This window comes from Danio aesculapii, chromosome 25 (genome assembly GCF_903798145.1).
Source record: "Danio aesculapii chromosome 25, fDanAes4.1, whole genome shotgun sequence".
Lineage (NCBI taxonomy): Eukaryota > Metazoa > Chordata > Actinopteri > Cypriniformes > Danionidae > Danio > Danio aesculapii.
The window spans coordinates 33,801,061-33,815,193 of record NC_079459.1 but is presented as its reverse complement, the minus strand read 5'-3'; the positions used below and the strand labels follow the sequence as shown (position 1 = coordinate 33,815,193).

Genomic DNA, 14,133 nt, shown 5'->3' with positions numbered 1-14,133 from the left:
TGCTTTTATCACGATGCACCGTATTATTGACCTAAAATGTTGCTCTTGCTGCAAAAAATTTACTTTATTAGGCATAATATTATTAAAATACGTATTTATTTACGTTTATTGCTTGATTAAATATAAATAAATAAATGTTTTATGAACTATTAAAATCAATCTGGATGCAGCCTTTATGATGCAAGCTGAGATTGCATCACTCAGCGATGCAATCTCAGACACAATGCCCTCAATAGAGTGAGTGACGTCACTGTGAGGGGTAGAGTTAGGGGTGGGGTTAGATGAGCCTATTAAAAAGCATTGGATGCAGCACAGATTGCATTGCACCCTGTCAATTAAATGGCAAAAGAATGGTACAGTACAATAGGTAACAATAAAGTGCATTAGCACAAGTCAGTTAATGCATTAAAGTCAACAGTGAGAAATAGCTATATGTTAAAGTTAATAAAAGATAGGCTACAACTGATTTTTTTGTCATTTTAGTAATTAACTCCATTAATTAAACGATTATGACATTTTAGATGCATTATTAGGCATTGACTAAGATACTATCATCAGCAAAGATTAATAAATGCTTTTGTAGATGTTATTACATTGATTTACTGGAACTAACAAAAGGCCTATATAGGCCAGATTAACTTGTAAAAATTTTAATGTTTGAAAATAAATCGTCTATTTAGTCTTCAAGAATTTGGTGTCAAGATGAACAACCACGACAAATACATCAGTCTGAATATTTATAAAGCACTCTAAAAGTTTAACTAATAATTATTCACAGTATTTTAAAGTGTCCACAATATCAATATTGTGCATGTTCATTATCACAATATACAGTTGAAGTCAAAATTATTAGTGTGAATTTTTGTGAAACTTAATTTCCCAAATGATGTTTAACAGAGCAAGGAATTTTTCTCACAGTATTTTCTATAATATTTTTTCTACTGGAGAAAGTCTGATTTGCTTTATTTTGGCTAGAATGAAAGCAGTTAATAGATTTTTGATAATAAAAAAAACATTTGAAGGTCAATATTAAGCAATATTTGTTTTTCAAGAGCAAGATTTGAAGTTTAGAGCTAAACTGAACTTAAACACTAAAACCTAAACCACACTGTTCCATTTACTAAGATAGTTTATGTGAAACTGCTTTGACACACTCTACATTGTAAAAGCGTTATACAAATAAAGCTGAATTGAATTGAATTGTTTTTCACTGTCTACAGAACAAACCCCTGTTATACAATGACTTGCCTAATTAACCTATCCTGCCTAATTATTAAGCATTTAAATGTCACTTTAAGCTGAATACTAGTATCTTGAAGAATATCTAGTCAAATATTATTTACTGTCATCATGACAAAGAGAAAATAAATCAGTTGTTAGAAATGACTTATTAAAACTATTATGTTTAGAAATGTGTTAAAAAATCTTATCGTTAAACAGAAATTGGGGAAAAAATGTACTGGTGGAGCTAACAATTGAACAGGGCTAATAATTCTGACTTCAACTGTATCACGATATATTAAATATCAGCTTCTAAATGAATCCAAATGTTCTCAGAAACTTTCCATGGCGCCGATGACCTGCGGATGGACCCGTTTCCTATTGCACCTGAACAGCCAGTCTTTCTTTCTCCTGTAGCGTTTGGACAGCAGAACATACAGGACGGGGTTCACGCAGGGGTGCAGATACTGGAGTACCGTGCAGGTGAAGTGAAACATCTCCCACGAGCGTCCGTGCCGGTAAAGTCCCAAATACACACACAACTCCAGAACATAACCAGGCAGCCAACACAAGGAGAACATCCCAGCTGCCGAAAACACCATTAAAGACGCCCGCCTTGTATTACGGGTGCTGGCGAGGGACAAAACAGGCCTCCTGTGCAGAAAAACAGCCATACGTGCTGAGTTTACAGCAATAACCAGCATTGGTATTAGATAGTAAAGCACAAACTGGCTGAGGACGACTTGGTAGTGATGTTCTTGAGTAGTTGGCAGACAAACAGTGCAGTTGCTCAAACCCGGTCCTAAGCTTTCTTTAGTGGCAAAAATACGCAATGGCAGGCTTATAAAGAAACTCAGAGCCCAGACCAGAACTAACATAAGCACCACAAGGTCCATAGTTGGTGGACGATAGGGGTTGGTGATGATCATGGCACGAACCATAGATACGCTGCACAGGGAGTACGTGCTGGCGGCCAGAGAGAACGCCAGCAGGAACTGATAGACCTTGCAGGATGTGTTGTTTAGGGGCCAGGAGAAAGTCAGCGCCGAGTGGACGGTGAAGGGGATGAGAAGTAGCATGAGGAGGTCGGCCAGAGCCATGCTGAGGAGGAGAACGTCCAGGCGGTTTTTACGAAGGTTTTTGTGTTTGGCGAAGAGGGGGAAGGCCAGGAGGTTGGCGCAGAAGCCGATGCCCACTATGATGCCGCAAGTGCAGGCAAAGATCACGCCGTAGGGGTTTGTGGCGCCCTGTGAGAGACAATGGAAGCAATGTATAGTGCAGGGATGGGCAAACTCGATCCTGGAGGGCCGGTGTCTCTGCATAGTTTTGCACCAACCCTAATCAAACACACCTGCTTGTAGCTTTCTAGTGATCTTGAAGACACTAATTAGGGTGTTCAGGTGTGTTTGATTAGTGTTGGAGCAAAACTCTGCAGGGACACCGGCCCTCGAGGATCGAGTTTGCCCATGCCTGGTATAGTGGGAAAAAAATATCTCAAGAGTTTCTGTATTTAGTCATTCACAAGTGTTTTCTGTTTGTTTATAGTTGTGAATTGCATTGTGGGATGTTGACTTTTGATGTGGAAAATTCTACTCCACAGTTAAACAAAGTGACATTTATTGACATTTTAGTAATATGATGTATAAGAAATAACATAATAAATAATAATTATAATACATTTTTAATTATGATGCACTTTTGTTAAACTCAAAGCGCTACAAGATAAACAAATAAAAAGAAATAACAAATAAAAAATGCAGATAAATACAAGCTTGCATAAAATCCCAGGAAGAGGCCAGAAGTCATACCGCAATAATAAAACAATAAAGAACAATAAATAAGCGAAATGTTACAAATTGCATAAAAGTGACAATGATAATCCAGCCTGATCTCACGAGTAAGTGTTATGCGTTTTGTCAGTTTAGTGACTAATTCGTAAGAGTTCAGTCGTACGAAAATGTACGATTTTAAAAAATAGGCGTGGAACCCAACCCCACCCCTAAACCCAACCGTCATTGGGGGATGAGCAAATCGTACTAAATTGCACAAATTAGATCGTACAAATTCCTACGAATTAGCCACTAAATCAAAAAGTTACGAATTGCCGTGAGATAGCGTTGGATAATGACAAATTAAATGCTTTACTAATTAGATGTGTCTCAAGAAGCTTCTTAAAACTATCCACAGAAACGCCATTCCTGATAACTGTGGGTAATGCATTCCATAATTTAGGAGAGTAATAAGTATAGAGTAAAAAGTTTATAAATATTGAGGTTAAGTATAGAATATAGAGTAATACGTCTGTAAAATAACATTTAAATTAGGTTTTTTGTAGCATAATATACAACACCAACCCAGACAATATATCACTTTACACTGTTAAAAATGTTCATAAAAGTCACTTTTCCGAGAATAAAAGTTGTTGGAAGGAAGATCAAGCTCAATAAATCAGCTCAATTAATCAATAAATAAATGGAGGAAAGTAAAATATAAAAACATGCATCACAAAATATGGAAAACTGCTCATTTACGGATGTTTTTTACAGTGTATATTTTGAGTTACATTTAAGGTAGTGTTGCACAATATATCAGAAAAGTATCGTTATCGTGATAATAGTGCAACAACCATATTGCAGAGAATTGCGATAAATTTAATAAATTTGATGTGCCAAGCATTTGTGTGCTGCATTCATGGGTTGTTTGTTCAAATCTGATCAATCAGATGGGGCCTTTATTCTCAGCTGAAAATAAACACTAATGCTGGGAGACAAGTGAGGAAGATGACAACAGCCAATAAGAATCTGAATTTTCTAAAAGTCTAAATTTTATTTAAAGTTTAAATTTAATTAGCTCAGAAAAATATTTGTTACCTGTTTATGTCAGTAGTATGATCATTACATAAATAAAAGATTTTTTAAATTGCTGAGAAAATAACAATTTCGTTATATCGGTATCGCAACACTCAACAACAATATTGCATATTTTCCCAATATCATGCAGCCCTAATTTAAATTATTTTGTGCATAAGTGCAATCAAATAAATATCTATAAATGCAATACAATTTTATACTGAAAATTATATCTAAAAAACAATAAGATTGAATGTAATTAATTTTTTTATATTAGTATTTCAAATTAATATTGTACAATATTTAATAATTAACATATTTTTTATTTTTTATTTAAAATTTTTTTTTTGTTATTTAATTATTTTATAGTTTAATATCAAGATGTTCATGGTAGGTTCTATTACAAAAGGACAATAATAATAAAAATAATGAAAATTGTTGCTCTTTATAAACATTTTAATTGGTTTAATCACACACATACACACATACACATTATATATTATTATTATTATTATTCTTTAAAGGAACAACTTACCACAAACTTGGGTTCAGAAGTTAATTCAGTAGGCTATTGAAAAAGAAATGATAAAGTAAAACATAGTTATAGTATATAGTATTTATAGTAAAATAAGTATTTTTTTAAATGAATAAATAATTACTTATTTATCTCGCATATTCCCAGAGAAAAAGATTTACTCACCATTTCATCTGTTCACTTAGATATCCGTGTATTTACAAAAAATAAATATACGGTCCCACAAATCATTTCTAGATTAAAGGTGTTTTTAAATATGTAGAAATATAATCTCGCTGTAAGAACAGAAATAAAACGAGCAAAGATTCACCTTTAGAATAAGTGCCTTTTACAAAGACATGAAAAACATCCGTTTATCAATTGCGCCTACAAAAAAAGCAACTTCTCAAAAAATATTTGGTATGAAGAAATGAGCAGATGTCATCTTTAAACAAATGTGTGTCAATGGTTAACTGCTGCTTTTCCATCTCTCCTTCCCTGATTGGATGCTCATTGATTAGTGATTGATTTCTATGCTTTATGGGTCTTTAAGGCATGACATGTGACCCTTTGCAGGAAGTTGACAGAAGACCTTGCATTTACTTCTCCATCCATTAGTATGTGTAGTGAAAGGTGTATAATTATTGTTGGACCTGTGTTTGTCACACACTGATTGATTATTCCACCATCCTGAGTCAGTAGTAATGTCTACAATATTGATTAAATAACAAATGCATGCATAGACAAATATTAATAAGAAAAACAGTGATTATCATAATGCAAATGAATCATTTTTTTCAGCCGTATTGTTTATTGCTCTTCAGTTTATTAATTAAAAATAGCAGAACATTTACTGAAGTGAAAGAAAGGCAGAATAGTGAAGTGTAAATGACAGAAAAATATTTTTAAGAGTGAATGTGGACTATCTAAAGTGCATTTTAAAAATCTCATCAAAATCAGCAGCATTGAGATACATTCAGGGAATAAATATTCCAACAATAAATTAAATATTAGATGAAATGTTGAGTCTGATTGTAATAAATGCAAAATAGTTTGTATATGAAGCCATTTCTATGTATCAGTCTAGGCTCTAAGATACAAAAATGTTCAAGGAGTTTATAATAAAGGCAAAAATACATCAAATTTTCCTCTTAAAAATCTCGATATGCCATACCATGGTAAAACAGTAGAAACTGTAGAATAAAAAAAACACAAAATAGGCTCATTTTACATTTTAAACAGTAGTTTTACCATTGTTGAGTTCTTTCAGCCGATCTATGGGTGTTGTGGAAACACTTTTAGCTTAGCTTAGCATAGATAATTGAATCGGATTAGACCATTAGCATCTAGGTAAAAAAAAAGAGTTTTGATAATTTTCCTATTTAAAGCTTGACTCTTTTGTAGTTACATCGTGTACTAGGACCAACGGAAAATGAAAAGTTGCTATTTTCTATCCTGAAATGGCTAGGAATATGCTCTCATTTTGGCTTAATTATCACAATCAGCGTTATAGCAACTTGTTATTTCACAAACAAAAAAATTGCAAAACTCTGGTCATTTTTAAGTGAGATGCTAATGGTCTAATCCGATTCAGTGATCTATGCTAAGCTAAGCTAAGCTTAAAGTGCTCCTGCATATTAAAATGTGCACGAAAGGTTTTATTACAGGACAATAATAATAATGATGTTAATAACTGCAAACATTTAATTGGTTTAATCACACTCACACATACACTATAATATAATAGTAATAATATTATTATTTTCCCAGAGATGGGTTGCGGGATGGAAGGGCATCCGCTGCGTAAAAACATGTGCTGGATAAGTTGGTGGTTCATTCCGCTGTGGCGACCCCGAATTAATAAAGGGACTAAGCCGAAAAGAAAATGAATGAACGAATGATAATATTATTATTCATTAAAGAAACAACTTACCACAAACCAGGGTTCAGAAGTTAATTCAGAAGGCTATTGTAAAATAAATGATAAAGTAAAATATCGTTTTACAGTAAATGTTGCTATTTTCTATCCCTATATTGCTATATTGGAATATTCTCTCATTCTGCCATAGTAATCACAATCTGTACAATAGCAACTTTTCATTTCACAAATAGAAAAATTATCAAAACTCTTGGGTCATTTTTAAGTGAGATGCTAATGGTCTAATCTGATTCAATGATCTATGCTAAGCTAAGCTAAAAATGCTCCTGTATATGAAGATGTGTATGATAGTTTTTATTACAGAAGGACAATAATAATGATGATAATTTTGCACTTAAAAATAATAATATTGCACTTAATTATTAAAACATTTAATTGGTTTAATCACACACACACACACATACACTATAATATAATAGTACTAATATTATTATTCCTTAAAAAACTACTTACCACAAACCTGGGTTAAGAAGTTAATTCAGAAGGCTATTGAAAAATGGTCATTATTAAGCGAGTTTTTAAGCGAGATGCTAATGGTCTAATCCGATTCAATGATCTATGCTAAGCTAAGCTAAAAGTGCTCCTGCATATCAAGATGTGTATGATAGTTTTTATTACAGAAGGACAATAATAATGATGATAATTTTGCACTTAATAATAATAATATTGCACTTAATTATTAAAACATTTAATATTTTCACACACACACATACACTATAATATAATAGTACTAATATTATTATTCCTTAAAAAAACTACTTACCACAAATCTGGGTCAAGAAGTTAATTCAGAAGGCTATTGAAAAATGGTCATTATTAAGCGAGTTTTTAAGCGAGATGCTAATGGTCTAATCCGATTCAATGATCTATGCTAAGCTAAGCTAAAAGTGCTCCTGTCAGACCCGAAAATCAGCTGAATGGATTAAAAAATGGTAAAAGTCAACTGTTTAACTCTAGGAGAGCTGTAAAATAAGCCTTTTTTTTCAAACAAAGAAGTGTTCCTTTAAAGTTTTGTTCACTGACAGCAGTTTTTTTTCCATTGGAGTTTGCAAAATGTCTCTTCCAATATGCATTCCAACTGATCATGTGACCACATTGTGTCACATCTCATTTGCATAAAGTCTGCACAGTTTAATTAATGCTCCCGTCTCTTCAAATGGCTGTCAGCGCAATCGTCCACCTCAATAATCACTCTCTTATGAGCATTTGCATTTGGAAGGCACACGCTCGGTCTCTCCTCCTGTCCCGCTCTCTCAATCGGCCCAAACACATTTTACTCTTCCTCTTCATGGCCGCTTTCATCGGCTGCTCTTCATATGTCAGGCTCTTGCTGGTCTCCTGCAGTAGGTCGTCTCGCATCCCAATAGTCTCCATTTGATAGCCCAAAGGGATGTTTTTGGAGCTGCCTGTGTGTTTGGGGCGGGGCCAGGGCGGGGTTTGAACACTTCCTTCGCTCTGATTGGGCGAGTCCCACACCTGAGCTGTGTGCACCTGCTCAAGCAGATCCTGGAGCCACATGCGCCTCTTCCGGTCATGCAGAGAGCGGCTTCTGTCGTGCATCATCTGAGCGTGACCGACTGAACGCCGTCTGGAACATAGACAGAAAATTGACTTCAAGGTTAAAGCATGAAATCTAAATTTACAAGTTTTAGTTCGCTAGCTCAGACTGTTTTTCTTAAGGTGAATAATGAATAATTTATTCAGTCATTCATTCATTTTCCTTCAGCTTAATTTCTTATTTACCAGGGGTCGTCACACCGGAATGAACCGCCAACTATTTCGGCATATGTTTTACGCAGTGGATCAGCAACCCAGTACTGGGAAACACCCATACACACTCGCATTCACACAAACACACTCATACACTACGGCCAATTTAGTTTATCCAATTCCCCTATAGCACATGTGTTTGGACTGTGGGGGAAACCTGAGCACCTGGAGGAAATCCACGCCAACACAGGGAGAACATGCAACATAGAAATGCCAACTGACCCTGCAGGGACTTGAACCAACAACTTTCTTGCTGTGAGGCGACACTGAGCCACCATGCCACCCGAATAGTTAATCAGTGTAAGTTAATGCGCTGAACAATCTGTTTGTTTTGGTGATCTTTAATCGAAATCTGAGCAAACGCTTCTGCGTTTGGAGTGGCAGTCCTTACGTTGACGTCAACTTGATGGCTTCCATAGTAACTGCAATATTCTTAACCACGCCCCTCTTACTGAAGAAAGCCCTGCCCCCTACTCAATATTCTGTTTCAGTTGAAAGCACAGCATCATAAAGTCTCAGACATGAAATAAAAGTCTTATTCGTATTCATGAGTAGTTTATGGCGAGAAACTATAGGCAAAAATTAGATTTTGGCTTTTCATGAAGTGTCTTTAAAGTCTAGTATAAAGAAAACATCCACAATACATTTTTAAGTGTATCTATTTTTGCACTTTATTAATTTGTCTGTAGATTTGAATTGAAAGAAATATTTTTTTACTTCTGCAGTTACCCATAAATCTAAACTTCAGCAGCTCTTACATTCACCAAACTGTATAGTTTCATTCATATGTTTATGCATACTTTATTTACCTGATTATTTAACTTGTAATTTTTTTTTATTTTTTTCTGAATTATTGAGTGATAGAAAGAGATTCCCAAAATCTCCTCTGTAAAAAGCTTTGACTCTAATGTCTATAAATAAATAAAATTAAAACAAATAAAAATTTAAATGAATAAATCAAAAATTTTGAACCTGACCTGATCCAATGATCCAGATTTTTGTGCTAGGCATGTATGCAAATTTCTGTATATTTCGTTTATAAGGGCTCATTTGCATATTTAAACATAACATTTAAAAATATTACACAAAATAAGTCTATAATTCTTAATGTAATAAATCCAGCAACTCGTACATACACCAATAGTATAGTTTTGTTCATATATATGAAGCTTTTTATTCTACAAAAAAATGTTAATGTGATAAAAAGAGATTCCCAAAATCTCCTCTGTACAAACCCTGGACTCTAATGTCAATAAATAAATAAATACAAATTTTAATTAATAAATTAAGAATTTTGAACCTGACTTGATCCAAAGATCCAGATTTTTGTGCTAGGCATGTATGAAAATGTGTGTATATTTCACTAAAACACTAATTCAAGAGTTCACACTTAGCTGATGATTTATTAATAGCTTGTTTGGCATGCTGTCCCGGGAGAGAGCCCCGAGCTCAAGGGATCCTCGAGCCCGGGGCTTCCTCCCGTTTGCAGAGCGAGAGGGGAGCCTGAGCTCGGTGGATCTCAGAACTCCCCGTCTGCAGTAGCTAAGGGAACACGTGAGGAAAAAGCAAGGGGGCTAGACAAATGTTTCATTTTTATGCATGATGTATATATTTGGATGGTGGGAGGAAACCGGAGAACCCTAGGAAAACCCACGCGGACACGGGGAGAACATACAAAGTCCTCACAGAAACACCTACCGACCTGGCAGGACCAGGGTTGGCAGTGTTCTTGCTGTGGGGCTAACAGTGCTAACCACTGGGCCTCCGTGCCGCCCGATCTAAGGTGAAGGAGGAGAATGGGGAGGAAGGGGGGTTTCTTCCAAACGAAGATAAAGTGGACTGAAAACTGTGGTTATTTATAGTAGCTTATGGCTCATATGATTGGATGATACTGATTAGCTTAATACGAGACCGGCTGTGATAAATCATAAGCACGTGATCCTCTCGAAATTAGTTTATTGATAAACCTCATTTAGCATATTATAAATATAACATTTAAAAACAGTTTGATACAAAATGTTTAGCTAATTCTTAATTGATAAATGATTAATCTTCGCTTTAGCAGCTCGTACTCACCAATAGTATAGTTTTATTCTTATCTATATCCTGAAGCTTTTTATTCTACAATAAATTTTTTGATTTTTATGCCAGAAAAGTAGCTTGAGATTTAAAACAAAGTGTGATACAAAAAGTTAATCCTTAATGTGAATTATCAATCTGAGTTATGGTGATAACTATTAGTTATTTACATGTTTGTTTTTTAACCTAATTCTCTTGTAGTGTAAGTGCAAAAGTACATCGATTTAGCATTGGCTTTCTATAAGAAAACCCTCTTCTATCACCAGCAGATGGCAGCCTTAATTCAGCTGTTTAAATGCTTCATGATTCATGATCTAGCAGAAATCAGACTTTGGTGTTAATATAGTAAAGGAGACTTACTGTCTGCTGCTGAGAGCTGTAGTGGGTCTCGACTGGACGGGTATCGGGATTGTTAACAGGAACACAGCAAAGCCCCAGTGCCTCAACATACTGCCGGACAACTGAACACAACACAGTTCAAAATTCAACATTATTATAGTATTTTGTAAGGATTCTGCATGTTCGTATTGCTTAGAAGCTTAGTCTGTTATTATCATCATATTATCATTTGTAAATCTGCATATATAAAAAACACTAAACAAATATATGAAGATTTTATTTGCAAACAATGAATTTTATAGTCATTTTTGCAAATTATTGTTTTTATTTTGTGTGAAAAACATGACTAAAACTAGTATTTTCAGTAACTTTCAGAAAAATAGTTTTTATATTGTGTATTGAAGAGTAAAAAGCAAATATATGTAAGCCTGATATATATATATATATATATATATATATATATATATATATATATATATATATATATATATATATATATATATATATATATATATGCATGCATATTTATATATATGCATGCATATTTATACAGTCAATGCTGAAATAAATGTTTCATATATATACATATACATAATATTATAACAAAATATTTCATAAATGTTTACTCTTTTGATGCTTTTCACCATCTACAGGCATTTTAAAATAAATAATGCACCTGGATTTGTATTAGCTTGATAAACTGAATTAAACTGTGCCCAATACATAAGTTAAAATAGCAAATGAATAATTATTATCATCAAATAACAGGAGGAATACTGCATTAAAATGCTGCTCACATTGGTCATATACTCACATGTAATTCTGTTGTTCAGTAGATCAGTTATTACCGCATGTTACTGATGTTTTACTGCTGTTGAAGGCCAGCATGTGTCTGTACATTCATTAAATCGTGAGTATCAGCTGCTGCTCAAATCAAGCATATTACTATGTCCAAACTCCAGTGGTCCAGAAGCAAACCTGCCCTGCGTGTCTGTCCAGAGCTCTTGAAGGAATGATGAACAGATTTATTGCACCGCTGGGTCGTGTAAGTCCTCTTTACTGTTCACTGCAGGCTGGTATGGACAGCAGGCGTTACAGCTGTGTGTGTCTGAGTGTGTGTGTGTCTGCTGCCCATGACTGCCAAAGTGTATACCAGACTGACAAACCACACACACACTCCAAGAAATGCACAGGGAGACACCTTCATTGGAAACAGGGTGGTACGCCGCCCTCTCTCTCTCACACACACACAAAACACACATGCAGAGCTCAGATTTGGCCAGCAGGGAGAGCATTTCACATAGTGGGACCAATGATCTCTTCAAGATTTTTCTTGTTTGATTGTACTTTTCTTTTAAAGGGCACATAGTTTACCTCTTTTTTATGATTTAATATTAATATTCTGGTTCTTCTGAGTGTGCCAGTTTAGGTTCAGTTTAAAACACAATTCAGATTTTTTTATTATAATGTGTTAAAAAGTGTCATGTTGGGGGCGTGTCCACAGCTCGCTGATTTAGGGGTGTGTTGCTTCACATGTAGATTAGTCTCGGCTGCCCGCCAACGTAACAAGGGGGCGGGGCCATGAGCTCACCCGCTCTGTGTTTGCAACAGAGTCTGACAGGCAGACTGAGAGGAGCGTGAGAGAGGAGCGTGAGAGGATCAGCAATCAGTCATACATGTACGACTCGGACACAGACCAAGCAGAGAGTACAAAATCATATGTGTCTTTGTACAGTGTTACAGCCAACTGTGTGCTAGTTTCAAGTGCCGAGCTTGTACACAGAAACTAATAACCACGCACACTGAATTAACTTTGACTGAGGCACCGGATGCGCCGCTCGAAGCCGCGACACGGCACACCAGACACTCTCTGTGACGCGGCAGAAACATGAAGTGTCCCGAATTGTCGCGCCACGCATTTTTGAATTCTAAACATAGGTTTCTGCAGCGGTCCGCGGCGCCCAGCCGTCGACTTGAGTGTACCCTGATAGAAACCGATGTTTAGAATTCTACAACGCATGCTAGTTAAGATCACAGGGAGCTTCTGGGATCGCGAGAAATGCAAACGGCTGAAGTATAAGGTAGACTCAATGAGAAGTACACATGTTTGCAAACCTACCTAAAGATACAACCAATAATTCCGATTAGAGCGATAATATGGAGAATATTGCTCTTGTGTTGAGCCCAATGAGCCTTGCATCTAAAAATAGAGCTAGCGTGTTCCTTTAGTGATATCGCTTCCACTCACGCTGAAAATGGCGGACGTGAATCAACAAACTGAGGATATGATGACGCGCCTGTCAATCAATATTGGTGGGCGGGGGGACCGCTCTCCTACGTCAAGTTGCGGTCAGTTTGAAAACGCTCCAATTGGTCCACCGTTTTTATGTTGTTAAATTGAAAAAAAAAGCACTGGGTGTGTTTATATCACCCCAATATGACGCTCTATACACCATACATGCACATATGGCTGTCTAAACAGCTTGAAAAGTAGATTCTTTACCATAGGTGCCCTTTAAATTGGTCCTATATACAAGATGTAAAATAACTCTATGATGTCTATAGAGTGTATGTGTGGTGTTTCAGCTTAAAATCACACACAGATAATGCTTTATAACTCTTTGAAACTGCCCCTTTTAGGCTTTGAGCCAAATTCTGGTGTTTTGGTGACTGTCGCTTTAAATTCATATGAGATTGTGCTCTTTTGAAAAGTGGGCGGAGCTATAAATGCCTGTGCATCAGCATAGCGGCAGATTCGAAACAGGACTCATGTTATCTGTGTGAAAAGCTGAAAAAGTCAAAAGAAGTGTCTCAGAATGCATCGGTCTGTGGAGACTACAGTGTTCATTTGGTCGTCCTAAAACTCCACATTTATAAGCAAGAGGGATTTTATTTTACATTTCTATAACTGTAATGTCTGTTAGCTGAGGAATGGACTAATGGTCATAAGTAGTTGACTCTCCAATCACAGCAGACTGGGTCCACCTGACCGATTATTTTCTTGTTTCCTTTGAGTGGTATGGTATAGTGCCGTATGGTTTGGATTTATTTTCATTTCCACTGTCAGAAGTATCCAAATATTGAACTGAACCATGCCAACTTTTTGGGACCTTTTTTGTAAACATACTTATGGACTCATTTCACTCGGCCACCATTTTAAAAGCGAAAGCAAGGCTGCGGTGGGAAGAAACCCGGAAGTATCGCCTGGAGTCACACAGTACCTGGCTGTATCTCTTATCAGCGAAGAGAAAGTGACACAAATTTATCATTTCACCCCTTTCCGAGTGACCCGAAGGTCCGTTCTGAATGGATTGTGAAAATAAAAAGGGATATCAGACCTCATTTTCAGCTAAGAAAGGGAAATGGCACTACTTAGCTAATGTTTTCTCTCCCAAACACATGTTTTAGATGCCATTTATTAA

At 35.8% G+C, this 14,133-nt stretch overlaps 2 protein-coding genes across 2 annotated transcripts; both read right to left on the bottom strand.

The window, feature by feature from the left end:
* Window positions 1–1,553: 1,553 nt before the first annotated feature.
* LOC130219221 (galanin receptor 2a) lies at window positions 1,554–5,199 on the bottom strand. The gene is made up of 2 exons (XM_056451538.1): window positions 5,188–5,199; window positions 1,554–2,468 (listed from the first exon to the last, which is right to left on the bottom strand). The coding sequence occupies exons 1-2, from the start codon at window positions 5,197–5,199 to the stop codon at window positions 1,554–1,556; spliced, it is 927 nt and encodes a 308-aa protein (XP_056307513.1).
* Window positions 5,200–7,614: 2,415 nt separating this feature from the next.
* Window positions 7,615–11,755, bottom strand: pthlhb (parathyroid hormone-like hormone b). Its single transcript, XM_056452244.1, has 3 exons — window positions 11,526–11,755; window positions 10,733–10,833; window positions 7,615–8,111 (listed from the first exon to the last, which is right to left on the bottom strand). The coding sequence occupies exons 2-3, from the start codon at window positions 10,819–10,821 to the stop codon at window positions 7,712–7,714; spliced, it is 489 nt and encodes a 162-aa protein (XP_056308219.1). The 5' UTR covers window positions 10,822–10,833; window positions 11,526–11,755; the 3' UTR covers window positions 7,615–7,711.
* Window positions 11,756–14,133: the final 2,378 nt, after the last annotated feature.

Coding starts and splice junctions, on each gene's coding strand:
- pthlhb (XM_056452244.1), bottom strand. CDS start 10,821: ATGTTGAGGCACTGGGGCTTTGCTGTGTTCCTGTTAACAATCCCGATA. Junction 8,112..10,732: donor ACAGCTCTCAGCAGCAGACA/GTAAGTCTCCTT, acceptor TCTATGTTCCAG/ACGGCGTTCAGTCGGTCACG.